This window comes from Abramis brama, assembly GCF_963993115.1.
Source record: "Abramis brama genome assembly, chromosome: 1".
In the NCBI taxonomy this organism is placed as follows: Eukaryota; Metazoa; Chordata; class Actinopteri; order Cypriniformes; family Leuciscidae; genus Abramis; species Abramis brama.
The window spans coordinates 9,331,874-9,359,548 of NC_139963.1; the positions used below are offsets into that span (position 1 = coordinate 9,331,874).

A 27,675-nucleotide genomic window follows, 5' to 3' on the forward strand; every position below is an offset into this window, starting at 1 on the left:
TTGAAGACCTTCCACAGGCAGGCGTGCCTTCGACCACTCATTGAGGCTGGTGTTGTAGAAGACTCATAGAAAGCTGTCAGGATAGTGAGTGAGGACACCAGATCTAAGAAGTCCCTCCTGTGATCCTTGAGGGAACAATTCCCCTGCTTGAGAAGATCTGGAATTCTTCATTCAATTTCAATTCTGCATCTTATTTTACTACCTAAATTCAGGAATTGTATTTTTAAAAACATTCTAAATGATCATGCTGTTTATCTCTGTCACTCTCTCTGAACCTGTGGTTAAAATAACATTACTAGCAAATGTCTATTCCAACTAGTCAAAGCGGCCAGATTGTGAGGGTTCATCCGTCAAAAAAAAAAAATCGAATCAGGTTCGATTTTCTGCCTTTTTTACATCCGTAGCAAGCATTTTGAATGGTGTTTTGACAATTTAGAGCCACCGAATCACGAAAGCGAAAAAACGCATGCGATAATTTCGGACTCAGTGTGCAAGGGCCTTAAGGCGGAAAAGACGTTTTTGAAAGATTCACTGATTTTCTTTAAATGAATCGGGTGAGTCAATGATTCAATGACTCATTCATAAAGTCAGTGGACACTTGCTTCTTTCATGAATGAATCAGCCTGTTTGAATGAATTGGTTGAATGAATGATTCTATGATTCACTAATTACAACTAGCCACCACCTATTGGCGGTTTTAGTTTCATATATGATAGTGTAATTTCATTTTCCGCAACATTTCATATTTCTATATTGAAAAAGTTTTATTTAAAATATTAATCTCATTACATTATTTAGGCAATTGTAATTGCAGTATAAATGGATTTTTATAAATGTAGAGATGGATTTTGATACTGATGTCATTTCATTGGTATAACAGCCATACAGTGTTAAATAGTGTAATTAATTAAGAGATGATCAACAATAAAAATATAGATAATTATAATTTATACATAATTATAAGAGGGGTGCCCTTTTTCGCATGAGCTATGCCCCTCAAAATGGCAGTGTCACTATCAGATGTGTAAAGTAACTAATTAAATACTTTCGTTACAGTACTTAAGTGTATATATATATTTATTTATTTATTTTCTTTAATGACTATAATTAAATTGTCTTACTTTTACTTGAGTTGAATCAAAATTTAACTTTAACTTTGCTACATTTATTTTATACCAAAAGTACAAAGTACTTTGACAAAGGTGCCAACAGATCAACTGGGCGAGCTGGAATGTTTCAAACTGATTTTAAATTGTAATTTTGGCATTGAGCAGAGGAAGTAAATAGAAAACTCAGCTCATACAAGGACGCAGTTATTGCATGGACGGAGCAAGAACAATGTAAGTGTTTAAAGGGATAGTTCGCCCAAAAATGATATTAAACCCATGATTTACTCACCCTCAAGCCGTTCGAGATGCATATATCAATCATTTTTCAGACGAACACATTTTCAGTTATTTTAGAAAATGTCTTAGATCTTTCAGTGGTTATAATGTGAAATTATGGGGTCCACTGCTTCAAGTCCCAAAAATGTGCATGCATCCTTCACAAAATAATCCATCCGGCTCCAGGGGGATAAACGAAGGCCTTCTGAGGGTAATCTGTGCGGTTTTGTCGTAAAAATATACATATTTAAAACTTTATAAACGAAAATAACTGGCTTCCGGTAGCGGTCGACGCGCGTTCACGGAGATGGATGCTGGCGTATACCAGAAGCCAGTTATTTTCGTTTATAAAGTTTTAAATATGTATATTTTTACGACAAAATGGATTACTTTTGGATGGATTATTTTTAAGAAGGATGCATGCACATTTTTGGGACTTGAAGCAGTGGACCCCATACTATGGTGAGTTGCTAGACCTAACATCTTGATGAAGACAAATTGTTTGTCGCTGGAATCTAATCGCATCCCGTCTGGTTAGGACACGGTGTGAGATTAATATCACGTTTTGCTCCAAAATCACTATATACATGTCAGTCATGTTTGAAATAACTTCTTAACACAGAGTGAGACAGAAAATATATTATTTTATAGAATTATATACTATGATACAAGCTATGTTGATTAGCGTTGCATTGTAGATATACATAATTCTTATGAAAATACCTGAGATGGCTTGAAGAACACAGATATATCATCACAATCGAGTGTTTATTGTCTTTGTTTATCTGCATGTTATTCACTTTTATGCGAACATGCTAAAACCATGCTAACTACAATATAACAATATAGTTTTAAAGGTAATTTTTAAAGGCATTTTTGTGTAAAATGTGTCACACCAAAAGACAGCGCAAAAGGAAACTGAAGCAGGAGTGCCGGATATACTTGAATTTTTTTAAAACATGAAGGGAGAAAACTCACATTGTAACTTTCAGTGTCCTTCTGAGGTGTTGTTCTTCCTCCTGAAAGAAGGAGGACCCCACTCCCCAAAGGTCTCCAAACAATTGCCCGTTTAAAAAAAGGAATATGGCGTCACACCTTATGATATCCATTTTTGGGACAAAATGTTTTAACTAAGGGTGGCTTCAAAATATTATGCCTGAACTTTTAGTCAAGCAGACTCACAAGCAGACATCTGGGATATCAATATATGATTGAATAAACAGAAAAAAAAAAAAATAATTTTCTTGTTTTTATTCAAAATCAAAATTTGTGAAATGTGCTTGGGACAGTCACGCCATATGAGCTTATTCTGGTTTGGCTGAAAATTGTGAAAAAATTTGAAGATTAAACCCATGAATGCTCTGTATGTTCATATAAAACAGCACTTTCTGAACAATATCACCACAGTTTTGTACATATTTTTTCTATAATTTACTTAACTTTGACACACTGGACCAAAAAAAGGCCATGTCATGTCAACCACCCCTTGCTTAATGTCATGCTAAGAACATGAAACCTCATAGTTTTGCGACAGGGTTTTCTTGTCACGCCATATGAGCTTATTCTGGTTTGGCTGAAAATTGTGAAAAAATGGAAGATTAAACCCATGAATGCTCTGTATGTTCATATAAAACAGCACTTTCTGAACAATATCACCACAGTTTTGTACATATTTTTTCTATAATTTACTTAACTTTGACACACTTGACCAAAAAAAGGCCATGTCATGTCAACCACCCCTTGCTTAATGTCATGCTAAGAACATGAAACCTCATAGTTTTGCGACAGGGTTTTCTTGTCACGCCATATGATAATTTTGTCACACTATATGATATGAACTGCATTTAAATACATAAATAATGCTCTTAGATACATATTTTATAGCTAATAGTTAAGTTTATTGAATATCATCCTGACCTTTTAACACATTTTGATACTATATTATTCACACATTTAATATCTATACACAAACTCAATTTGGTGAATCCCTACTTCCCTACTATCCCATTTTCAAGCTGAATCCATGTTAAACTACAGCATTTTGTCACTCAAATGTTTCCCTTTATTTATTTATTTATTTTATTATTATTTTTTTTTTTCAGTTTGAGGTAGATTTCAGTAGATGGCAAGATATGGCGAATACAGAAAGAACAAGGAAATGATACATCATCAGCTGTTCGATCATTGTTTTACTCATCCTCATTTTGAAAAGAATTTATGCATTAAATAAAAAAAAAAAGTTAAATGATTAACTAAAGATTATTAGAATTCATGTAGTTAATATTCAGCAGATTAAAGTAAAACTGCTTCTACGGGGCCATAATGTAAGATACAAGGAAATTAAACCTTTTATACATTTTCGTGTTTCTTTAGAAATAAATAATGGACAAATGGAGTCTTTAAACGCCTCAGATGTAAAGTTATTCGCTGTCAAAGTGACGCCAAAATGAATGGGAATCAATGGAATGCTAACAGCAGGTGATGGTCTGCTAATCAATGGTGGTCCCGGGAAAGCTTCGGTTTCCGGTTGATGGATTACCCCCTTGGTTATTCAGCTGTTGTGATATCTGGGGCATGTTCAAGTTCAAAACGGTGCGCAACGTTTTGCTACGGTTTCCGGGTTGAACGTCATGTTTCCTGGAAACGGCGTGCACCGGTGTGCAACGGGGTTTGAGATACGTTTTCTCTTGTTTGGTGGGTGTGTCAGAACTGCAGTCCAATCAGCAACAACATGTATATAAAGCACGTGGTATTAAAGTGAACTCGCACAATGGGTTCAAGGAAAGTATTAAATTTACAAATGTGTTCGATGCAGCTCGGTATACGCAACAACTGAGGATATTAGAAGACATGTTTGTCGAAAGTTTTATTGTAAAAAATATAGGATATCAACAAAATGATGTAGTTGTTTATTTTAGCTTCATTGCAAGTGTATTGGTATAGAAATAAACAATGGTAGTTAAGTGCTTTTCCTAAAAATGAGAAAGAAAATACAGGGTATTAAAACAGTATGAACTACAAATAAAGTCAGTATGTGAGGCTAAATAGATGTGTTTTAGTCTGAATTAGGTAAGATGTTTGCTTCCATTTCAGTTTCAGCAATCCCTTCTCTCGATTGGGATGTTCTCTTTTGTTCTGGGCGGCAAGTGCAGTAACTGTAACATCGGGCATATTTTGTAGTATTAAACACATATTTATACCGACTTCATCAGGCTCCGAAAATTCTTCACAAATAACACAAAGAATAGCCTTCTCAGCTGCCATAGCTGCAACTCTTGCGTCATCAGAACAGTGTGTTCAACGCACCACCGTTTCTGTTTAAAAAACGTTGTGCAACGTTTTGTCGGGGCTGAACGCAGCCCTGATGTCCATATAAGGGATTTCCTGTGAACCTGTGGACTTTCTGCGTGAGGGCGCCCTCTGGCTTCCAGTATGAATGAAACCAAAATTACATCAGAGTGTTTAGAGCTCCATATTGCTAATATCGCCTCATTTTGGGTAAAAATAGAAAAATAATACAAAAGTACTTTGTACCATAGTAACTTAAGTAGTTTTTTTTTTTTTTTTCACATCATTTTTCAGAACTTCAACTTGTACTCAAGTACATTGTTTCTTAAGTAGCCATTTACGTATATATATATATATATATATATATATATATATATATATATATATATATATATATATATATATATATATATATTTATTTATTTAATACTCTTTCCACCACATATATGTTGCTTTGGTTCTTCGCCTAGAAGTATTAAATCAAAATCAAATCAAATCAAGTATATTTGTATAGCGCTTTTCACAATACAGATTGTATCAAAGCAGCTTCACAGTATTAAAATAAAATAATACAACAAAGTTTGTTTCTAGTGGAATTTATTGATTGATAGAATAAAATTAAATATCCCCAAAATATCCCCAACTGAGCAAGCCAAAGGCAACAGTGGCAAGGAACCGAAAAACTCAATCAAGTGACCTAATGGTGTCCTAAAACTCCATCAGGTGACCTAATGGAGAAAAAAAAAACCTTGGGAGAACCCAGGCTCAGTCGGGGGCCAGTTCTCCTCTGGCATTTATGAACTAGAGGCCGGATTGTAGTTTGAAACAGTGAGATTAACAATATTATATGAATGCCTGGCTGAAAAGATGCGTCTTTAATCTAGTTTTAAACTGGGAGAGTGAGTCCGAGTAATGGACAGTATCAGGAAGGCTATTCCAGAGTTTTGGAGCCAAATGCGAAAATGCTCTCCCTCCTTTGGTTGATCTGGATATCCTAGGTATGACCAAAAGCCTCGAATTTATTGATCTTAAAGAGCGTGATGGATTATAGGGTGATAGAAGATCCGTTAAATAGACTGGAGCTAAGCCGTTAAGGGCTTTATAAGTCAATAACAATACCTTATAATTAATACGGAACTTTATAGGTAGCCAATGTAGTGATGATAAAATCGGTGTTATATGATCATATTTTCTTGATCTAGTAAGAACTCTAGCGGCTGCATTTTGGACTAACTGTAGCTTGTTTATTGAGGATGCAGGACAACCGGCTAATAAAGCATTACAGTAATCTAGTCTCGAGGTCATGAATGCATGAACTAACTTTTCTGCATCAGAAACTGATAGCATATTACGTAGCTTAGCAATGTTTCTAAGGTGGAAAAAGGCTGTTTTTGTAACATACGAAATATGATTTTCGAAGGACAGGTTACAATCGAGTATAACACCCAGGTCTTTTACTGTAGAAGATAAAGTAACAGGACATCCTACGATGTCAAAGTTGTATTGTGAGAGGTTCTGTGGAGAGTATTATGATCATGTTAATTTATAAACCTCTGTCGGTATTTCAAGTCTGCCAGTGAGAGTGTGTATTCTGTCTGCATCTTTGTGTTTTGCCCATGTATTATTGTGTGTTAAACTCTATAAACTGTATAACCAACCCTGAATAAAAGTTAATATTGTGTGCTATATCATGTATAAGACATCACTATGCAAACCAAAGCTTCCAAAGCACTGACATGAACACAATAATAGTTATTATGTAAAGAACCAAGAAGGTCACATCTATGATTCTTGCCACTCTGGTCCAGGACAGCTTCTTTCGTTGGTTCTTTCGAGTTGCAGCCCAACACTCAGTGAGGATCTGCTTCAGACTGTTTAGGGTATAAGACTCTTCATTCTGATCTTTAACTGAGTCTGGAGGGTTCTGCTGGTCTATTACACTGCCTGTGAGAGGGAAACAAGCAAAGCTTCAGGTCCGGATAAATTCTGTTTTGTCTGCATAATCATGTACATGATTTTTTTTTTTGCTGATACTCCATTATAGAAATAGAAACAAATTTCACATGTGGTTTGAGGTGGCTTGTTTAATATCTGATTGCATGGTTTTATATTTGCTAATTTCAGACTTCAAATGTTATTTTCATCCATCCAACCATCAATTATCCAAACTGTTTGTACTTTTAAAGGCACACTATGCAGCTTTCTGTTTTTGTCAAACCGCGACCCCTAGAGTCGCTGTGGAGTACTTGTATTTAACGTTACTGTCGTAAATAGCACTCGCGCAGAGCCGTCTCTGCACTCACGGCCTGATCCCTTCCGCCCTCTATACCGGTACCTGTTCAATAGGATGGAAGCTGTAATGAGTGGAAATAAGGTGTGGCCCCTTTAAGAGCTGCGCGCGCCCTGTTGAACTGTCGTCGGCAGTCTGTGTTGTATCATGTGCACCTCGAACACCCGTATGCGGGTTATTTCAGTTTGATGCTCATTCTTATCCTACTTTTGTTTATCAAGTAAAGATGTGGATGGTAGAACGGGTGACAGACAGTTACATGAGTTCGACTGGGGAATAAAGTGCAAGTTGTGAGATGCCAATCGCCTCCGTGAGTCTGTCTGGCTCTCGGTAATAACTTCATCTGTGAGCTATCCCTATTTCACCTCCTGACAGAACGCGTTACAAAGCGTCGGACATCGAACAGGCACAGATAACCTCTGAAGATGTCTAAGTTACTAGTCCATCAACAAGAACGATATTTACTCGAGTCTGACTCGGTCAGTCTGCCGTTTCCGTTCTTTCGTCCTCCGATAAAGCTTTCCTAGCTTTGTGTGTGCAGTGCCGTAAAGCAATTTGTTACATCGCGAGACCTGATATCACGCGATACTTCCTGACACGACCCGCCGGCCCAAAGTTGCAAGGGTGGTTTTTCCGCTCACAGGCGCTCGGGGGATGCGCGACAACCACCATTCAACCCGAAACAAGTCATATAACTATTCCAATGACTCCGAAGCTGTTCGGTTAAGGTAAAAAAGTTACTTAGTGCACCTTTAAGGGCACAAGGATGGTGGAACATGTTCAATTATTATTATTATTATTTTTTTTTTTTCATGGAGTCTAATTTACTCAAAGATTAATTTTCTTTGCAAAAAGTACCAAGTGACAAAGCAAACAAATCTTAAACTTAATTTCACAACTAAACCTTAATTTGTGAAGTAAAAGAATAAAATGCATGAAAATGTTCCTCATAATCAGATGCTGTGTCGACTCTTACCATATCGGCCACCAACAGTAGATGTTGTTTCCACTGATCTCTTCTCAGCACCTCTAGCCATCAGATAATTCACAAGGAAGGTCTCCAGCAAGCCGATGCCAATTAGACAGAAAACCGCACAGCAGAAAACCCCTGTGAAAAACAGGAAACCATGGCCATTCTTGTAGTTTGTGTGTGTCTGTAATGCTGTAGTTGAAAACCTTTTGTGCACTAAATATTTTTTTAAATCCTGCATAATATTTGATTACCACAACACTCATGCTGTAGAATCACATAGGTACTATTATGAATAACATAAAATTAATAATACTTTTTTTCTCTCCATTTTAATTATAACATTAGGCTGAATGATCAGTGATTCAGCCCAGTTCATGATGATTATGTGAACATCACTAACTAGACAACATCACCTAATCACATTTAGTCTTGGGCTTTCTTTATCATAACTAATGTGCTTTAAAAACATTTTAGAAAGTCAAGGGTCAAGAGCCTAACTAAAGCAAACACTGATCGCCATCATGGTGACTTCAAACAAAACTATTATTTTCAATACAAATAAAAATGACTGAAATAAAGGCAATCTGGGCTGTGTTTTACAAAAGCATTGTAATCCTTATTTGATTGTAGAGACCATTGTTGGCAATTGTTTTTATGATCAACTTTTATGCTCAACGCAGCCCTGGTTAGTAATAAGTGAAGCTGGTAATGCTGTTTGTGGAGTTGTTTAATCCTCCTCTGCTGAGATCTTCACAGATTTAATGTATTTTCTCTTCAGTCGATTTCATCTAATGCCCAGTACAAAATGTACGATTTTGGCCTGTCCCAGACGAAGGATGGCCAATCGTGGCGATTTCTGTGATTGTGGCTCTTAAACGGTGGTCCTATACGTCGTACAGTGAGAGAGGTTCAAAGACGGCCATTGTCGGTCTTGCGACCAAAGCCTGTGATCATTTTCTGACAGTGTCAGAGATTTAGCATGATCATCTCACAGTGTGTTTGTTGATTTGTAATGATCTTATAAGATTGCCGAAATCGGATATTCTGTAGCAGGGACAAGGTTGTGGCTGGAAGTCTGTTGTAGTTTCTGTTCTTGTTGATTCTCTTTCCATTCTGCTTGTTAACATCAGGTGTTCATCATTAACACAGCTAACAGATTTTTGATATAAAAACGTTCTCCAAACATTCAGTGTTGGTTCTGGGAAAATAAAAAATGTCCAGTTTTCTTGACCTTAGAGGAACATGTTTGAGAATTAAATCCTTAAAATCTCAACTATATTTCAGTTCAGAGAATATTCTAAGTTTAATGCATATTGTTTGATTGTTGTGACTTTATTTGAGATTCAGTTACAAGGATTGCATTCTTAAAAATTAACCTAAATTAAGTCATATTAAATAATCAGGTCTATGTTAGGCTCACCAATCAGAGGGATGTTTTCAGCCGTAGAGGGAAGCGTGCTATAAAGAATCAGCAGCATCACAGAGATAGACAGGAGCAAAGTCACTTTAAAGCTAACTTTGTCTGATCCACTTGTGTCAATGAAGAAGGCGATCACATCCAGCACGAGGAAGAAAAATACAGGTATTATAATGTTTATGACATACAGTAGAGGTCTCCTTTTTATGGTGATCTGCCATGAAGAGAGAGAGAGAGAGAGATAGAGAGAGAGAGAGAGAGAGAGAGCATCATGATGGACTTTAACATAGAGAACACTAAGAGACATACATTTATGCATTTGGCAGACGCTAGAGTGCGCTTATTACAGGGACAATTCCCCTGGAGCAACATGGAGTAAACTCAGTTTAAACCAGTTCAGTGGTTTAACCATAGACTGTAAAAAAATAACCCACTACACCACCATTCACCATAACTAAAATAGGGGTGGGTGGTATACCAGTTTAAAAGAACAAACAGTAGGGGCTCTTATTACCAATAATGATTGGATTAGAGAGCTCTCTTCATAATTGTTACTAGTAAGAATTGAATTAAAGTGCTCCATATATTGTGATACATTGTTAAATTAAACTCGTATGGTGATATATGAACTTGGTCATATTGCCTATCACTAAATATAAAATTTATTTCATTTAAAATTTAATGGTGACATAGATTTGTGTTTGGTCATTTTATGGTAACACTTTACAATAAGGTCTCAATTGTTAACATTAATTAATGTATTAACATGAACTATCATTGAGCAATTCACTTATTACAGTTTTTATGAACCTTTGTTCATGTTAGTTAATAAAAAATCAGCGGTTCATTGTTTGTTCATGTTAGATCACAGTGTATTAAAGCTGCAGTCGGCAAGTCTGGCAGATTAGGTCGACTTATAGTCCAGGCAAAGTAGCGTTTTACGACAGACTAATTGTAAAATAATTTTTTTCAGCTTAGATCATTTCTATGAGGTGTCCAGAACAACATACTAAAAGTCCTAAGAAATCCTAGTTGAGGAAATATGTTAAATTCTCATCAATCCGAGATGTGTGCCAGTAAGGCCAGGCAACAATACACCCCAATGGGGCTATTTTTTTCCCTTTACTCCTATCAAAATTAAACTTTACACAATGAAAGTACCCATGAAAAGTTAAAAAAAAACTGTACTACAAGTTTCTTTGAAAATGAATTTGAATATGCAAATATGAGCTATACACTAATCGAACATGCCCAAAATACACCCAAATAGGCTTTTTTTTTCCTTTACTCCTATCACAATAAAACTTTACATAGTAAAAGTATACATGAAAAGTAACTTTTTTTGTATTACAAGTTTCTTTTGAAATGAATTTGAATATGCACATGAGCTACACACTTATTGAATATGTCCTAATTTGCATAGGCAGAAACACCATTCATGTATGACAAGTACATCGGCCCGATCTTCATCCAATCATCCTACTGCCAATGGGTGATGGCAATGCTGCTTTTAGACTGGCCTCTAACCTGAAAACTGCCTGGCTTGGTAGTACCTGCCAGGGGTATAACCCCCGCCCGTATAGTCTTCAGGGTCACAGAGGCACACAAGCCTCCCCACCACGACAACGTAGCAACAACAGGGGATTTTTTTTGTGTGTGTTTTTTATTTTATTTTATTTTTTATTTTTATTTTTTACGTTTTTTTATGTTTAAATCCAGCCTGGATCCTCGACCCCTTCTCTGTGGTTCTTGGTTCTGACACCCCCTATATCAGTTCCTGGTTTGTTCTTTGCTTAGTTCTTCCCCTCTGGGTCATATTCATCTGATAAATCAGGCAACTGTGAGTTTGTGCAGCTAGTACCACGACATTCTCCGCAAATGGCAGTGCAAGGGAGTCCATGTTTTTTGCATGTTCATCTCTTTGTGCTGCAGTCTTTCTTGCAACTACAGCGGACTACATCTAGTATTTCTGGTGGTGCCGCAGGCTGATCAGTCATTATTGGCATAAATCTCCCATCCAGAACATGCCACCCCCAGTCTTTTGGGTCCATATGTTCACTTCCCCCTTTCCACTCCATCATTTGATAAAAAACTTAAGCAAAATGTGTCTACAGTAAAAAGTCTAGTTAGAAAGGAGTTGGTAACTTAAAATGTTCTGACTGGATTTCTAGCCTAGAAATTGCTGTTGCTAGCTTCTCTGCAAAGCTACTTAACAAGCGATGGAAGTTTGATGTGTGGCCCGGCTGGTCTGAAATACTTGCTAACTACAAAAAGAGAAGCAGTTTTGGTGTCTGGCAAAATTATTTTAAAGAGCTGGAATGTCTGGAAAGTGTGTCTATCTGGTTTTTCATCTGTCTTCTGTGTGAGAGTGAATCGTTTAGTTGGTAAGAATGATTTCTGCCTGTAATCTCGTAATCTTACCAACAATGCCAATCATTTGTAAATCTACCAGCCCAAAATTTAATCTCACCACGTTACTAATGACTAAGATGGCTATTCTGACTTTTTTCTGATGTTATCTGTGGAGGAATGTCATTAGGTAAGGCTTGTTCGCAAAAAAAAAAGCAACTGGAGGCAAGATTGTGCAATCAGTTCTTAAGGTCACTATAAGTCTTTTTGTGGCAAGTGACCCAGGTAAGTGAGGCAAGTGACTTCAAATTTATCGTGTTTATGCATAGGTTAACTTATTGAATGGACATGAATGTGTTAGTTATTTCAACGCATTCTCATCCTTGGGCGTCATAATACTGATACTGATGCTTTTGACATTTCGTCTACATCGAACGCACATGGCACCCTTTAGCGTCAATATGAGACGCACAGAGCTTTGTTCAGTTATGGGTAGGTTTAGGTCTGGTGTAGGGTTAGGGTTAGACCGCTAGGAGGCGCCTTCTGGCCCATTTCTATCTGCATCTCATATTGACGCTAAAGGGTGCCATGTGCGTTCGATGTAGACGAAATGTCAAAAGCGTCAATATATGACGCCCTAGGATGAGAACGGGCTGGTTATTTGGCCCCTGTTTTTTCTACTTGTGACTTTATGGCTTCTTGGTCAATTAGGCCTAGTGTTGAGCTCATTTGCATATTTAAAATAGATTTTTCAAAGAAACTTGTAAAACAAAAATGTTACTTTTCATGTATACTTTCACTGTGTGAGGTTTGATTGTGATAGGAGTAAAGGAAAAAATAAGCCCATTAGGGTATATTTTGGGCATATTCGATTAGTATATTGCTCATTTGCATATTCAAATTCATTTTCAAAGAAACTTCTAATACAAAATGTTTTACTTTTCATGTAGACTTTCATTGTGTAAAGTTTTATTGTGGTAGGAGTAAAGAAAAAAATTAAGCCTATGCAGGTGTATTTGGGGTAGCCTATATTCGATTAGTGTATATAGCTCATTTGCATATTCAAATTAATTTTCAAAGAAACTTGTAATACAAAAAAAAAATTACTTTTCATGGATACTTTCATTGTGTAAAGTTTTATTTTGATAGGAGTAAAGGGAAAAAAATAGCCCCATTGGGGTGTATTGTTGTCTGGCCTTACTGGCACACATCTCGGATTGATGAGAATTTAACATATTTCCTCAACTAGGATTTCTTAGGACTTTTAGTATGTTGTTATGGACACCTCATAGAAATGATCTAAGCTGAAAAAAAAAACCAAACAATTATTTTACAATTAGTTCTATTTTTGGCTCCAAAATGAGTTACTTTGCCTGGACTATTAGCCAAAATTTTGAATGTTTACAACTCTCATGCCCCTCCCCCACTACCAGCGAGCACCCTCCCATCGAGGTCGTGCACGTCAGTGCGTGTGCACCAGATTTTATGTGAACACGTCCTCGCCATCTCTTCAGCATCGATCAACACCATGGACTCGGAGGTAGGCTGCCCTGGCTAATGGATAGATAGCAATAACCGAGGAATTGGAAGCTTGTTAGTAGATTTTCTCTCCGCCATCACGCTTCATACAATCCAACACACCTGCCAACTTCAGGCGTGTGCATGTGATATTGTAACGTGCGCGAGGGAGGGGGGATCTGTGGCGTGTGCACGACCTGTGATTGACAGTCAGATCTCACACCCAGTGGTGCAAAAAGTGGGTATGCGCTATATGCGGCGCATAGGGGCGCGCAGCACCAGGGGGGCGCCAAAGCGATGGTAATTTTTTTTTTTTTTAAATCTATACGTAGCTGCTGTTGTGCGTTTCTAAATAATTTCTGCAATTTCTGGGTGCCAAAATTTCTGGGTGCCCTGCGCTGATTGGACCCGATGATCCGGGAGCGGTGGATTTTTCCAAAACAAATAACACGCTCCAGGTGGAGTTAGAAGCTCGGGTTTTTTTTCTAAAACCACCTTATTTATGTTGTTCTGTCGGATTATAGTGTCGATTTCACTGAATATGATAAAAACAAATGTTGCCGACGGCAGCTTTAACTAATGTTAACAACACTAATAAAACTTTTGATTTTAATGATGTATCAGTAAATGTTGAAATTAACATTCTCTAAGATTAATAGATGTAGAATTGCAGTTCATTCTTTGTTCATGTTAACTAAATGTGTTAACTAATGAAACCTTATTGTAAAGAGCTAGCCATTTTATCTTTTATTTTACATTGGCAAACTCAACATATAAATCTCTTGTTAATCTGTGGGTTTTCACACTGTGGAGGATAATTTAGCAGAGGTCATACTAGTGTCATCCCTCATCACAATGAGAGAGAGTATTGTACACAGTGAGAATTGTGAACTTAAATGCAGGATATGTTTTGCCATATTTGTCTTGTTTTTAAAGCACGTTAATGGATTAACAAAAGCAACATTCCTTTTCTAGCGGTGAATGAATCCACATGTTTTGAACAAATCGTCAATGATTTAGTGACCCATTTATAAAGACGCCATCTTCTGGTCAGACGTGGGAATTCGTTCGGCCCATGACTTTCATAGTGCATTATGGGTATTCTCTAGACATTGAGTGTACATCAGTTGTACAATTGTTGTTGCGGTGCATTGTGGGATTTAAGGAGTGCACTCGATAACGTCTACTATGATTTCGGACACCACTACAAATGGCTGTCCCCTCAAATAGTGCTCTATTTAAGGGTATGGGGGAGATGTCAGACACAGCCAGACACTTGCTTTTCCTGAACGAATCGGCTGTTTGAACGAAATGAATGACTCATTAAGACTTGCCGTCACCTACTGACGGTTTTAGTTTAGTGTTAGATGAAACACACACAAAAATTGTATATATATATATATATATACACACACACACACACAGACAAATCGATCTTCTACTGCCGCACTTCCTGTGTATCTTGATTGATTAATGTCTCTTCCAATCAACTGTATTCCATTTGCAAAATATACCAACCTTTTCTTTTTTGAATGACTTGTCGTGTTATTTAGTTTTTAGTCTTGTCATTGTAGTTTTAGTATAGCCACTGTGTTTACAATTTGCTGTTTGGTTTTTGGATTTGTAATTGTAATTTTGTATTCATTATTGTGATTTGTTTCGCACTGCTCGACCACCATGAAAATGTAATATCCTTAAAAAAAATGTTATCAATATGAATGGTTTATTCCCAAACATATTTGACTGAATGCTGTAAAAGGGTCTATTAATAAATAATGTAATGCTGATAGACGTACACACATCTTCACATCTGCGGCTTCCATGCAACATCTGCGCCTTCTGGTGTGAGAACCATATTATTAAAGTATATACTCTCTTAATTTATGAGATAGTTGATACCCCTGCCTTTTTAAGAGTTAAAATTGAATAATTAAATGTTGGCGCATATTTTGGCACTAGTTGTTATTTTTTTGTTTTGTTATTTTTTTTATTATTCAATATTGGTTTATATTCCATACCCAGTACTCTGTACCTGATATATCAGCTGATTTATGTAAAAATCTCCAACATCACCATCAATGGTAGCACTACTGCTATTTATACTGACGAGATCCCACTCTCCCTGGGCCTGAAAGAGCTCCTTCGACTTGAAGGTCGCCCACTTTGCATCAGTTAATGCGTCAATTATAATCTCCTGATCTGTGGGAACAGACATTAATATTTTATTATTTCATATTAAACTCAAAAAGTTTAGAAGAATAAACCATGTGATCTTTCATATGTGTTTGTTTGTCTAAACTGATTCATGTGTTTCAGATGTACCTGAATACGCTGTAGACTGAAGTGTTATACTGCAGATTTGGGTGTCGAAGGGAAACCTGTAGAGATCCATCTTACAGGCCGTGGTCAGAGCTATAACATCAGTTGAGACTGTAAAGCCGTCACTGAATAACTGCACATTTGGAGACTCCTTTGTTCCAAAATCTGTCTTGATGCTAAATGGATAAAATATAAATTAGCACTGATTATTTAAGACATGACAATTGGTATTCAAATCAAATGTATTTGCACATTTGCAGACTACTGAGGGGGTGTCATGTCAGGGGTGTACACTACAATCCTGCTCCTATGCACACTTCAATATGCCCAACAAACGCAGATTAATGTGTTTTACATGGCGGGATAAATCGGGGCAAAAATCTATCTAGTCGATCGGTTTATGCTTATGTCACAGGTCGGGATGGGCCGATCCAGACTACACCCACCCCTAGACCAAGAACACTTTGAGGAGCGTGCCAGAGACGAGACCAGAGACAGAGAATAAGAATAACAATTTTATTGAGAATAAGTTAATGGATAATCCTAATCTAAAAATCTTCTTCTCTCCCTCGTCCAGGGAGAATCCAGGGCGGGGCAAAACAGACACAACCTTCCCCACAGGCGGCGATTCCCAGTGGGGAGTACTGGACAGGTAGAGTATTGGACAGGTGAGTTACTCACAGGTGGGTAGATGGTCCAAGCTTCCTTCCCCCTTCCACGTGGGGGCAGTTCGCAACGGTCAGTAATGGACAAGTAAGTGTCTCGCAGTAAGTGAGTTGTCAGGGCTCCTTCTTCCAAGCTGATGCCAAGTTCACAATGGGAGGAGGTGAACAGGTGAATTCTCCCGTGAGCAGGCGGTCAAAGCCTCCTCTCCTCTTTCACATGAGGGACAGTTCACAGCAGTCGATAATGGGCAAATAAGTATCTTACGGTAAGTAAGTTGTCCGAGCTCCTTCTTCCAAGCTGGTGCCCGATTCACAATGGGAGGTGGTGGACAGGTGAGTTCTCCGGTGAGCGGATGGTCAAAGCTTCCTCTCCTCTTCCACGTGAGGGACAGTTCACAGCAGTCGATAATGGGCAAATAAGTATCTTACGGTAAGTAAGTTGTCCGAGCTCCTTCTTCCAAACTGGTGCCAGATTCACGATGGGAGGTGGTGGACAGGTGAGTTCTCCGGTGAGCGGATGGTCAAAGCTTCCTCTCCTCTTCCACGTGAGGGACAGTTCACAGCAGTCGATAATGGGCAGGTAAGTATCTTACGGTAAGTAGGTTGTCCGAGCTCCTTCTTCCAAGCTGGTGCCAGATTCACAATGGGAGGTGGTGGACAGGTGAGTTCTCCGGTGAGCGGATGGTCAAAGCTTCCTCTCCTCTTCCACGTGAGGGACAGTTCACAGCAGTCGATAATGGGCAGGCAAGTATCTTACGGTAAGTAGGTTGTCCGAGCTCCTTCTTCCAAGCTGGTGCCAGATTCACAATGGGAGGTGGTGGACAGGTGAGTTCTCTGGTGAGCGGATGGTCAAAGCTTCCTCTCCTCTTCCACGTGAGGGACAGTTCACAGCAGTCGATAATGGGCAGGCAAGTATCTTACGGTAAGTAGGTTGTCCGAGCTCCTTCTTCCAAGCTGGTGCCAGATTCACAATGGGAGGTGGTGGACAGGTGAGTTCTCTGGTGAGCGGATGGTCAAAGCTTCCTCTCCTCTTCCACGTGAGGGACAGTTCACAGCAGTCGATAATGGGCAGGTAAGTTCTTCAGTGAGAGAATGGTCGGAGCTTTTTCCCCTCTTCTATGTGAGGGACAAATACAACGGTAAGAAATGGACGGGTAAAACTGCAGCAGGTTCGCCGTAAACACCGTACGAGACTTCCCCTAGGGCAGAAGGGGCAAGCTCAGGAGCGGTGTACAACTCCCACGAGTGTCTTGGGAGGGCGAGCACTTCGCACCCTACAGGTGGACTTCAGAGCTGTAGCGGACTCATGGTCACAGGTAGAGCGGCTCACGTGTGCCGTAGAAAAGGCGGGGACTTCACACCATACAAGTGTATTCTCACATGTGTCGTGGGGAAGACAGGAACTTCACACCATACAGGTGGGCTTCAGAGCTGTAGCGAACTCACAGTCACAGACTGAACTGGGCTTTCTCTAAGACAGACAGAATCATAACTTCACACAGCATTTACATTTACATTTATTCATTTAGCTGACGCTTTTATCCAAAGCGACTTACAATTGCTATATAATAGCCACCATACAAGTGGCTTCAGGGCTGTAGCGAACTCAAAGTCACGAGCTGAACTGAGCTTTCTCTAGGACAGACAGAATCATAACTTCACACAGCAGTATAATATTCTCACGTGTATCGTGGGGAAGACAGGAACTTCATACCATACAGGTGGACTTCAGGGCTGTAGCAAACTCACAGTCACAGACTGAACTGGGCTTTCTCTAGGACAGACAGAATCATAACTTCACACAGCAGTATATTGTTCTCACATGTGTCGTGGGGAAGACAGGAACTTCACACCATACAGGTGGGCTTCAAGGCTGTAGCGAACTCACAGTCACAGACTGAACTGGGCTTTCTCTAGGACAGACAGAATCATAACTTCACACCAACTGTCTTTTCAAACCCTTTCCACAAATGGGCATACTCGATCTCTCCAGGCTCTGATGATGTACAATAGACCAGTACGACTCTTGGGCGAGTGCACGGCAGTTAAAAGCAATCTTTCACACACCCACAGCAATTGCACTCCAATATACAGCGCGAGGAGGGAGGAGGAACGTTAATTCAAACACTACAAGTCGACTCGTTAAAGTGTAATTAAGACCAACACTCACCCTGGGTCTCGATCTAAAGAGCGAAGGATCGGCGGTGTGAGGAAGGAAGTTCTAAACACTTCTTCATAGGCGTGAACTGGATTCGCTTCACCATCCGAACGGAAGGAGGAGATAAGAACGGCAGAGAATCAGTTTAATTCACTCAGTGTTATTCATAAGGCGAACTCCAAGCACTTCAACCCACATCTATCGCAGTATCAAGCGTGCAATAAGAGATTCAATAATCAATTACTCATCTTCACTCTTCCATCCAGACGACGTACTTTCCTCTTTCCCTCTCTCTCTCCGTCTTCAATTCCTCATACACACGACATTCCTTTTTCCTCGCAACAAGCCCTCAACGACACACCTCAGAGAACACTTCCCAACAGGAACAAGTCACATCCAAGCGGGGGAAAAAAACGCCACAAGCAGGGGAAGAACAACCCTCACTTTCTCTTCCTCTGACTTTTTATACTCTCATGAGCGAGCGTGGCCCCATTCAAACGCTCAGCGCAAATTACCCACACCTGCTGTCAATCCGCCACTAGGTTACCATAGCGACAGGCAATCACCCAGGCTTTGGGACGGTGTTTCGCTTCCCAAATCTCAGCGGGGACATTTCTCTAGCAGGGATAGTCCCGGGCTTATTTGTCACCCCGTGAGAGAGAGAGAGAGAGAGAGAGAGAGAGAGAGAGAGAGAGAGAGAGGCGCGCGCGCGTGCTGGGAGAGCAGTACCGGCGGTACCGGTAGATTCTCAGAAACTAAATAAGGTTTGGGCGCTTTGTTGAAGGGAAAAAAATCGCTAAATGGGTCTGTAATGTCGCTAAGTTGGCAACACTGTGTATCTCCATTTCTCCAACTAGGTTTTGGGCCACGGGTTAAACAGAAAATACGCGCTGCGTTAATCGAGCGTTAAAAAAATTAGTGCCGTTAATATGATTTTGCGTTAACGCGTTATTAACGCGCTAACTTTGACAGCCCTAATTATCAGTTTATTCAGCATAATCAAGTTAAGAATATAGAAAGCAGAAACGGACTGAGCTTTCAGCATCTATCGCTGTATTAATGACACATACTCTCAGAGACGACGATGGATAAATGCTATATCAACTATCTTAATTTACTGGCTTAATATTTCTCTTGTGGACCTTCATTAATAACAGTGAAAATATTTCTTGTTAAACAAGTTGTTGTTTTTTTTAAGTCTGTGTTTGAAGCTGCTTTTGATTTTCACAGATGGCAGATTTGTGCTGTGTTCGCGAACTAAAGACTTAAGAACTAATTTTAGTCATATTATTATTATTATTATTAACTTTTAATTGTATTGCTTTTAGTGTCATTAAATGTTTTGTTAATGTGCTATGGAAACAAAATGTTGGCGTACAACGATGCCGTTTTCACCTATAGGCTAAAACAACAACTATATTAGAATGATGTGTCTATTATAACAAGCACTCTTGACAATTTTACATTTATTTAAAAATGAATATATCACCTTGAATATATCACCTTGCAATTCAATTTTGAGGTGGGATGTAGTTTTGTAGTCGCTTTTAAAAACATTGAGGACTCCTTATATATACGCTCGTGTCGGTGATGTCGCAAGTGTGGTTATGCACAACCCTAGTCTGAAACCTAAAATAAACCTAATGTGGTAGAAAACACTGAATAGTTGTGATATATGACAGCGCTGAGCTGATCACATGATGATCACACCGGTGTGATCGTACGCTTCAGGGACCAGCCAAGGCTTATCTCACAGGCTGTTTTATGTGCAGTATGAGCAAAGCCTTTGAATCGGCTTTATAATTTCCTGTCATTTCCGTTGGCAAACTATTACCTTTATTCTATCCATCATTTTTAAATCTTTCTGATCTATCATTAAAAGGCAAAAACAGCCAAAATAAAAGGTTCTGACAGAAGAATTTTTTTATACCTTTCCATTATATTAATGTCTGGAGTCCAAAACAAATTTTTAGGGGCTGCATATAATGTGATTCCACAATATTGTTCAGGGTTCCACGTCATATTGGAATTTGGCCAACCCTGGAAAATTAGATGAAGTTCAGAGTGATTATAAGACAGATATTGCACAGTAAATTCTCCAGTGTTGAATTAACACCGTTCTGTGTTAACACAAGAACTACAACTGACTTCAGCTACAGCCTTAGATGAAATCAACTGAAGATAAAAGACATTAAGGGTGCTTTTACACTGGCAGTTTAGTTCAGAACGGGGCACGGTTTGCATGAAAAATCGCTAATGTGAACGCTGTCATGTGGACCCAGGTGCGCACTGGGGTACCGAACCCGAGACTACCTGGAGGAGGTGGTCTGAGTTCGGTTGCACTCGAACCGTGCCGCGGTTCGTGTGAAAGTGAAAGCAACACAGGAAGAAACATGTTCAGGAAGAAAAGTGACCTACCCATGCGTTTTAGCTGATTATTATGTATTTAGTTCAATAAAACGCATGTAAGGGATGATAGTGCTGATGATTTACCTTGGATACGAGCGAGAGTGAGCCTGCAGTGTATTTGCGCATAGCGTGTGGAATCAGGACAACAAATTAATGGAAATCCACTGTCTCCTCAAAAGAGTTCGTTTGCAAGAAGCAGAAAACCACCTTATGCATCACACACACACACACACACAGTAAACCTGTGTTGTTCACTCAGCTGTGCATAATAGCACCAAATTAATAAAAAACACAATATATTGACTTTCTATCAAGCGCCGTGCATGTTTGCGAAGACAATAAGCAATAAGATGACAATTGCGTGCAATACAATGCACGCAAACCCACCAGGGTTCGATAGAATCAAGTTGAGTGTGAAACCAGACCAATGCTGCCGGGGGCGCCGGGAACAAACACGCTCGGGCTCGGACCGCAGCAAACGAGCGCAGTGTGAAAGCAGCCTAAATCTCCTATTACAAACCAGACTGACGTTATTTCTGCCATTCATCTACAGAAGTTCTTTTTGAGAATTAACAGAGGTTTAGATGTTGATGATTTATTGAAAATGTATAGTGGTCTCCATTATGGTGATCAGTGTTTCCATTAGTTGGGTAGTTTGACATTTTTGGTTTTTGTAGCAATGTTTAACAAAACACATAAATTGTTGCAAATTAAGCCATAAATGAAATTGATCATGATATATAGTTATTATCATAAAGTGTTTTTTTTTTTTTTTTTTACATTTTTAAATACAATTATTTATTTTTTATTATTTTTTTTTTTTTAGATGCACACATACATCAAGACTCAGTATATGAATCTCAACAATGGTGACATGCTTCACCCAGCAATGCATGCTAAGAGTGATGAGTTTAATACTATGGTGGTTCCCAGCATGCATTGCGGCATGAAGCATGTCACAATTGTTGAGAGTCATATACTGAGTCTTGATGCATGTGTGCATTAAAAAAAACATATCCCAGAATATATTTAAAATAAACATTCAGAATGAGCAATCTGTGGCAAAAAATTATTGCTGGTGAACATTTATTAACAATAAAAAAAAAGTATCAGAGATGAATTTAATCAATATTTTTTCTTTATGATGATAACTATATCAACTGGTGAGTTTTGTTCATGGTTTTCTTTGCAACAATGTAAATGCTTGTTTAAACACTGTTACAAATACAACAAAACTGATTTAAAGAAACAGTCAAACTACTCAACTAAGGGAACACTGATCACCATAATGGTGACCGAATATTTTAAATAATGGTCTAAACCTTAATATTAATTCTCAAAAAGAATTTCTGTAGATGAATGGCAGAAATAACATCAGTCTGGTTTGTTAGAAGAGATTTAATGTCTTTTATCTGCAGTTGATTTCATCTAAAGTAGTTGTAGTTCTTGTGTTTCTCTTTCCTTCAGTGATTCTGCTTATTATCATCACATGTCTTCAATAATCATCACTCAGTTAATCACTTAAGTATATCATTAACTCTAACATTGCTTCAGTGTTACTTTAACACCCTGTTGGTTGTTCCCATATGAACACAGAGCGGTGTTTATTCAACATCAGGGAATTTACTGTGTGTATGCTTGAAAATCAAATGAAACCTCTAATCACAAAAATTCTGTAAATTGAGTAACACTTTGTGAGATAAGAATGAAATAGGTTTTTAAAACACTTACAATTATCATTTTGACCTGTGTCGAGATGCTCTGGGCTTTTTCATTCTGTAGATAAAAAAGAAGTGTTGAGAGATGACACTAACTTGATATCCCATAATGACCTGAATCATGCTGGACACATACCACATTTGTGATGGAGGTCACATATAGGTCCACAGAAATGATGGCAGGGTCGAAGTATATGACGTCTTCAGGGTCGTCGTGGAATGTCAAGGGCGACATTCTAGTATTCTGAGAGTAATTCTCATTAAAGCTGAGACGATCAAAAAGTCTCTTTTTAGCTTGAGCTGTTTCTGCTTTGCTGCAGTTTTTAGCATCAGACTCCTGTCCTGTGCATGTGAGACATTCAGTAACACAGATGAATATATTCTCCAAGCACACAGTTAAAAAGAATTTCAACATTCAACTTTCTACATTTCACATTCCATGTCTCTTAGTGATGTTTCATGTGACACTCAAGCCTCAAAGCGTGTATCGAGTATGCAGTGCAATTTCTCATGAAGCTCCGTGTCGGGCCGCGTATTGTTTTCAGCAAAACACGTGATCAACGAAAACCGAAGCCTCACTTTCTTCCCAGTCACGAGAATGCTTCACTTTATGTGCCGGAATGCTTGAACCCAGACCACTACTCATATAGAGCCTATGTTACATGATCATATATTCTGACACCTAAACAGCATAGAAACCATAAAATAATTAGACCACCATTTACTTGCATCAAGCAACTCTGTTGGTATTTTTACAATTAGTATTAATATAATTGTTACATTTAATTTATTGCCACACTTTAATATGTGAATTATATTATCAGAAAACTGAACATTTAGCGTAGTCAGGGTTTTATTTGTGTTTAATGGATAAAACAACGGAGGTCAAATACGCTGCGCACTCAGGTTCAGAGGTGTATAGTCCAGGGGTCAGAAAGTAAAAGTCCTGCCATATGTTTATTCCACCCATAAACTCAGTCAGCTGATTTCAATAATTAGTTCTGTCTCCTGTCTGAATTAGCAAATCCAGGTGATTGGAACAAAATACTGAGGAGGACTTTTACTTCTGAACCTGGACTTTACACCTCTGGCCACATGTCAGCCAAGAGCAAAATAAATAACCCAGAACAGGACATTATCTGAGCCACAAAACATGTGTATATTAAATATGGAGTCATCTCAGCCTTAATAAGCCTGTTAACAAGCAGAATCACTGAAGGAAAGAAGAGAACAGAAAAAGAGACGAACAGAAACACAAGAACTACAACTGACTTCAGACACAGCCTCAGATGAAATCAGCTGAAGAGAAAAGAAGACATTAAATCTGTGAAGATCTCAGCAGAGGAGGATTAAACAACTCCACAAACAGCATTACCAGCTTCACTTATTACTAACCAGACTGACTTTATTTCTGTCAGACGTCTACACAAGTTGTTATTAAGAATTAACAAAGGTTTAACTCTAATGTGTTTCATTTGAAGTCATCATAACAGTGATCAGTGTTTCCATTAGTTGGGCTCTTAACTCTTATTATATATTTTGTCTTCTTTGGCTGCTCTGACAGAGTGTTTGTTAAACACATTTGCAGCAGCAAAGAAAGCTAAAGTGAAATGAGATCAGGTGATGATGGTTACCTGTTGATGATAATAACTCCACGCTATGAATCATTAGTTAAGCATTAGTAAACAGTTAATTCATCATTTTTAAAGCATTAATAGACATTAATAAGCAGTTTATAAATACATCTATAAATGCTTTATTCTTGTTTTAAAAGCATATCTATAATGTGTTTAATAATTGTATTTTCATATTTTATTAACAATCAATTTATCATTTCTAAATGAATACAGCATTATTTACAAAGCAGTATTTAGAAGTTGTCAGTGATTCATAAGATCACTTAGATAGTGTGAGTAAATGATTAATAAACTTTTTAAATGTACATTCATACACCTTATTATTCAGACATATAGTAATAGTTACTTGTCTGTTATGGTTTATTAACATGTATTTCTACTGTAATTCAGGGTTAATTCAGCTAGTTATAAAGCATTTAGTATTAGTTATCTATTTTTTTGAGCTCATCTAAAGTGAGGACTATTTATGCCTTATAATGCATTATAAAGGTGATTTAAAGGCTGTTAAATATTTCTATGTACTGTATCACTGTTGTGTTTGTTTCATTTTTCTGTTTAGAAGATAACTGAGTCTTTAAATCTCCTTTATAATTGCTTTACAAGGCATAACTAGTAGTTAATGCATTAGTAAAAGTAAAAGTCCTCCTCAGTATTTTGTTCCAATCACCTGGATTTGCTAATTCATTACTAATAAGGATTGTTTAAAATTGGCTTTACAGTAGGCTAATGAACAGGAAAATAATGATCAAGGATCCAAACAAATATAAGACGTATTCTGCTATAAAGCAGATCTACAGAAGACATTAAAGTGATTGTTTCAGTCATTTCAGTGAAGATTCAGTTCAGTTCAATAACTAGACATGTTAAGGCAGGCAGGCATTCCCCACACACATGTCACACACACATTATTAGTTTAGATGTTATGACAGGCAGATGTTCTCCACATGTATGTTAACAGATCATTAAGCTTGGTTAGGAAAGAAAAGACAAGCGCCATCATTTTAAGCCAAATTCTTGGCATGTTTGCCACACATACAGGTGCTGGTCATATAATTAGAATATCATCAAAAAGTTGATTTATTTCAGTAATTCCGTTAAAAAAGTGAAACTTGTATATTATATAGACTCATTACATGCAAAGTGAGATATCTCAAGCCTTTATTTGTTATAATTTTGATGATTATGGCTTACAGCTTGTGAAAACCACAAAATCAAAATCTCAGAAAATTAGAATATTACATGAAATCACACAGTAATTACACAGTGATACCATGGTCATTGAACCATGTTTTGGTTATTTTGGCAGTGTGGGCAGGTGCAAATCCTGCTGGAAAATGAAGGAAGCATGAAGTGCTCTGGAAATGTCCTGGTAGACGGCTGCGTTGACTCTGGATTTAATAAAGCACAGTGGACCAAAGTCCTCTTTTCTGATGAGAGCAAATTTTGCATCTCATTTGGAAACCAAGGTCCCAGAGTCTGGAGGAAGAATGGAGAGGCACACAATCCAAGATGCTTGAAGTCCAGTGTGAAGTTTCCACAGTCTGTGTTGGTTTGGGGAGCCATGTCATCGGCTGGTGTTGGTCCACTGTGCTGTCCACTCAACACAGCCGTCTACCAGGACATTTCCAGAGCACTTCATGCTTCCTTCAGCAGACAAGCTTTATGGAGATGCTTCCTTCATTTTCCAGCAGGATTTGCACCTGCCCACACTGCTAAAATAACCAAAACATGGTTCAATGAACATGGTATCACTGTGTAATTACTGTGTGATTTCATGTAATATTCTAATTTTCTGAGATTTTGATTTTGTGGTTTTCACAAGCTGTAAGCCATAATCATCAAAATTATAACAAATAAAGGCTTGAAATATCTCACTTTGCATGTAATGAGTCTATATAATATACAAGTTTCACTTTTTGAATGGAATAACTGAAATAAATAAACTTTTTGATGATATTCTAATTATATGACCAGCACATGTACTTCACAACTGATCAAACAAAGGTTCTTCCCATTGAGTATGAATCAGCAGCATCGAGAGTAGCTTTTGAAAGCGAACACAAATCACCATAATGGTGACTTCAAACAAAGCTTACATTCAATAGAACATCAACATGAATTAATGTTAAACCTCTGTTAATTCTTAATAAAAGCTTTTGTGCACATATGACTGTAATAGTAATAGTAAATCTGGTTAGTGATAAGTGAAGCTGGTAATGCTGTTTGTGGAATTGTTTAATCCTCTGCTGAGATCTTCACAGATTTAAAGTCTTCTTTTATTTGCAGCTGATTTCATGTTGCGTGGCTTTAAGTCAGTTGTAGTTGTGTTTCCTTTTCTGAGAGTGCAAGCATGATGCTGAACCAACATCACAATGTTACATTGATTTAATAGCCTATCATTACCATTGGTTTTTTGATGAAAGTTCAACATTATTTCAGCATTAATTGCGGGTGCAACAGTGATGTTGATTCAATGCAGTTAACATTGATGCATTAACATTGTTTATGGTTTCTAATACATTTTTAACATTTCAAATTGACAAATCAGCATTGGTTATATATTATTTAAATATATAATAAGATATTATTAACAGACAAGAATGAGCAATATATATTAATTAATATGATCTAGATCAGTGTTTCCCAACCCTGTTCATATAAGCACACCATCACTACACATAGTTGAACTCTTCCTAATCAAACACACCTGATTCAACTCATCAGGCCAGAAATATATGGGTCAGATAAGGGAGACATCCAAAATGCATAGAGCTGGTGTGCCTCCATGAGCAGGGTTGGGAAACACTGATCTAGATTAACAAGTGTTGTAAAAATGTTGTCATTTGTGATGCCTAATGCATTAACTGCTGTTGAAAAATTGAACCTTATTGTAAAGTGTTAAGCAATATTTACTTACCCATTGCGACAAGCAAAACGACTAGCCAGTGTAAGTGCATGGTCAATAGTGGAAAAAAAAACTTCCAAGTGTCTGAGATACTTCTTCTGTATAGGATGAGGATTCCCTCTTGAACAGTCAATCATATGGCCATATTTATACTCTGCGAGTGAGCAACACATCCTCACACCCAATCATAGGCGGAGCCCGGATATTTTATTTTTGCTTCTCATGCCATTTACATTTTCTTTAAGACTTCTGGTTTGACTTTATTTTGATGGACCCTTTAACACATTCTGTTAACTAAAAGTAACTTTGCACCTACATTCTCATTAGAGTGTAATCCAAACATTGGATTACCTGGAAATATGGGGCTTAAGTACCCATAAATGCCTTACGATGGCTATCAAACTTGAGTTTCCCAAAGCCATTGCTGGTGTGACTCAGGTTGTAGAGACGTTAGTTCTCGTGTGTTCAGATTCTGTGTGAGACAAAAAGAAAGAAAAAAGCTGGAGAGTTATGATCATAGTGGTTAGAGAAGAGTGCTTAGGGAAAACGTGATCAGATGCTGAAGACTCTGAGAATGAAGAGGAGCCAATTAAACACGCTGACCCAATTGGACCTCCAGGTACCTATCATATTATCACAACTGA

The 27,675-nt window shown here is 38.0% G+C and overlaps 1 protein-coding gene across 1 annotated transcript; it reads right to left on the minus strand.

Moving 5' to 3' along the window:
• Positions 1-5,260: 5,260 nt before the first annotated feature.
• LOC311066419 (5-hydroxytryptamine receptor 3A-like) lies at positions 5,261-27,176 on the minus strand. The gene is made up of 9 exons (XM_084087605.1): positions 27,044-27,176; positions 22,626-22,831; positions 22,503-22,547; positions 20,293-20,402; positions 15,543-15,715; positions 15,253-15,419; positions 9,357-9,567; positions 7,940-8,071; positions 5,261-6,617 (listed from the first exon to the last, which is right to left on the minus strand). Exons 1-9 carry the CDS (start codon positions 27,081-27,083, stop codon positions 6,379-6,381), a joined length of 1,323 nt encoding a protein of 440 aa, XP_083943731.1. The 5' UTR covers positions 27,084-27,176; the 3' UTR covers positions 5,261-6,378.
• Positions 27,177-27,675: the final 499 nt, after the last annotated feature.

Bases quoted from the DNA above. Each gene is read 5' to 3' on its own strand.
- LOC311066419 (XM_084087605.1), bottom strand. From the start codon at position 27,083: ATGCACTTACACTGGCTAGTCGTTTTGCTTGTCGCAATGG. The intron at 9,568-15,252 runs GTACAGAGTACT...TCTTCATGGCAG, and splicing joins TAAATCAGCTGATATATCAG to ATCACCATAAAAAGGAGACC. The intron at 6,618-7,939 runs GTAAGAGTCGAC...TCCCTCTCACAG, and splicing joins TACTGTTGGTGGCCGATATG to GCAGTGTAATAGACCAGCAG.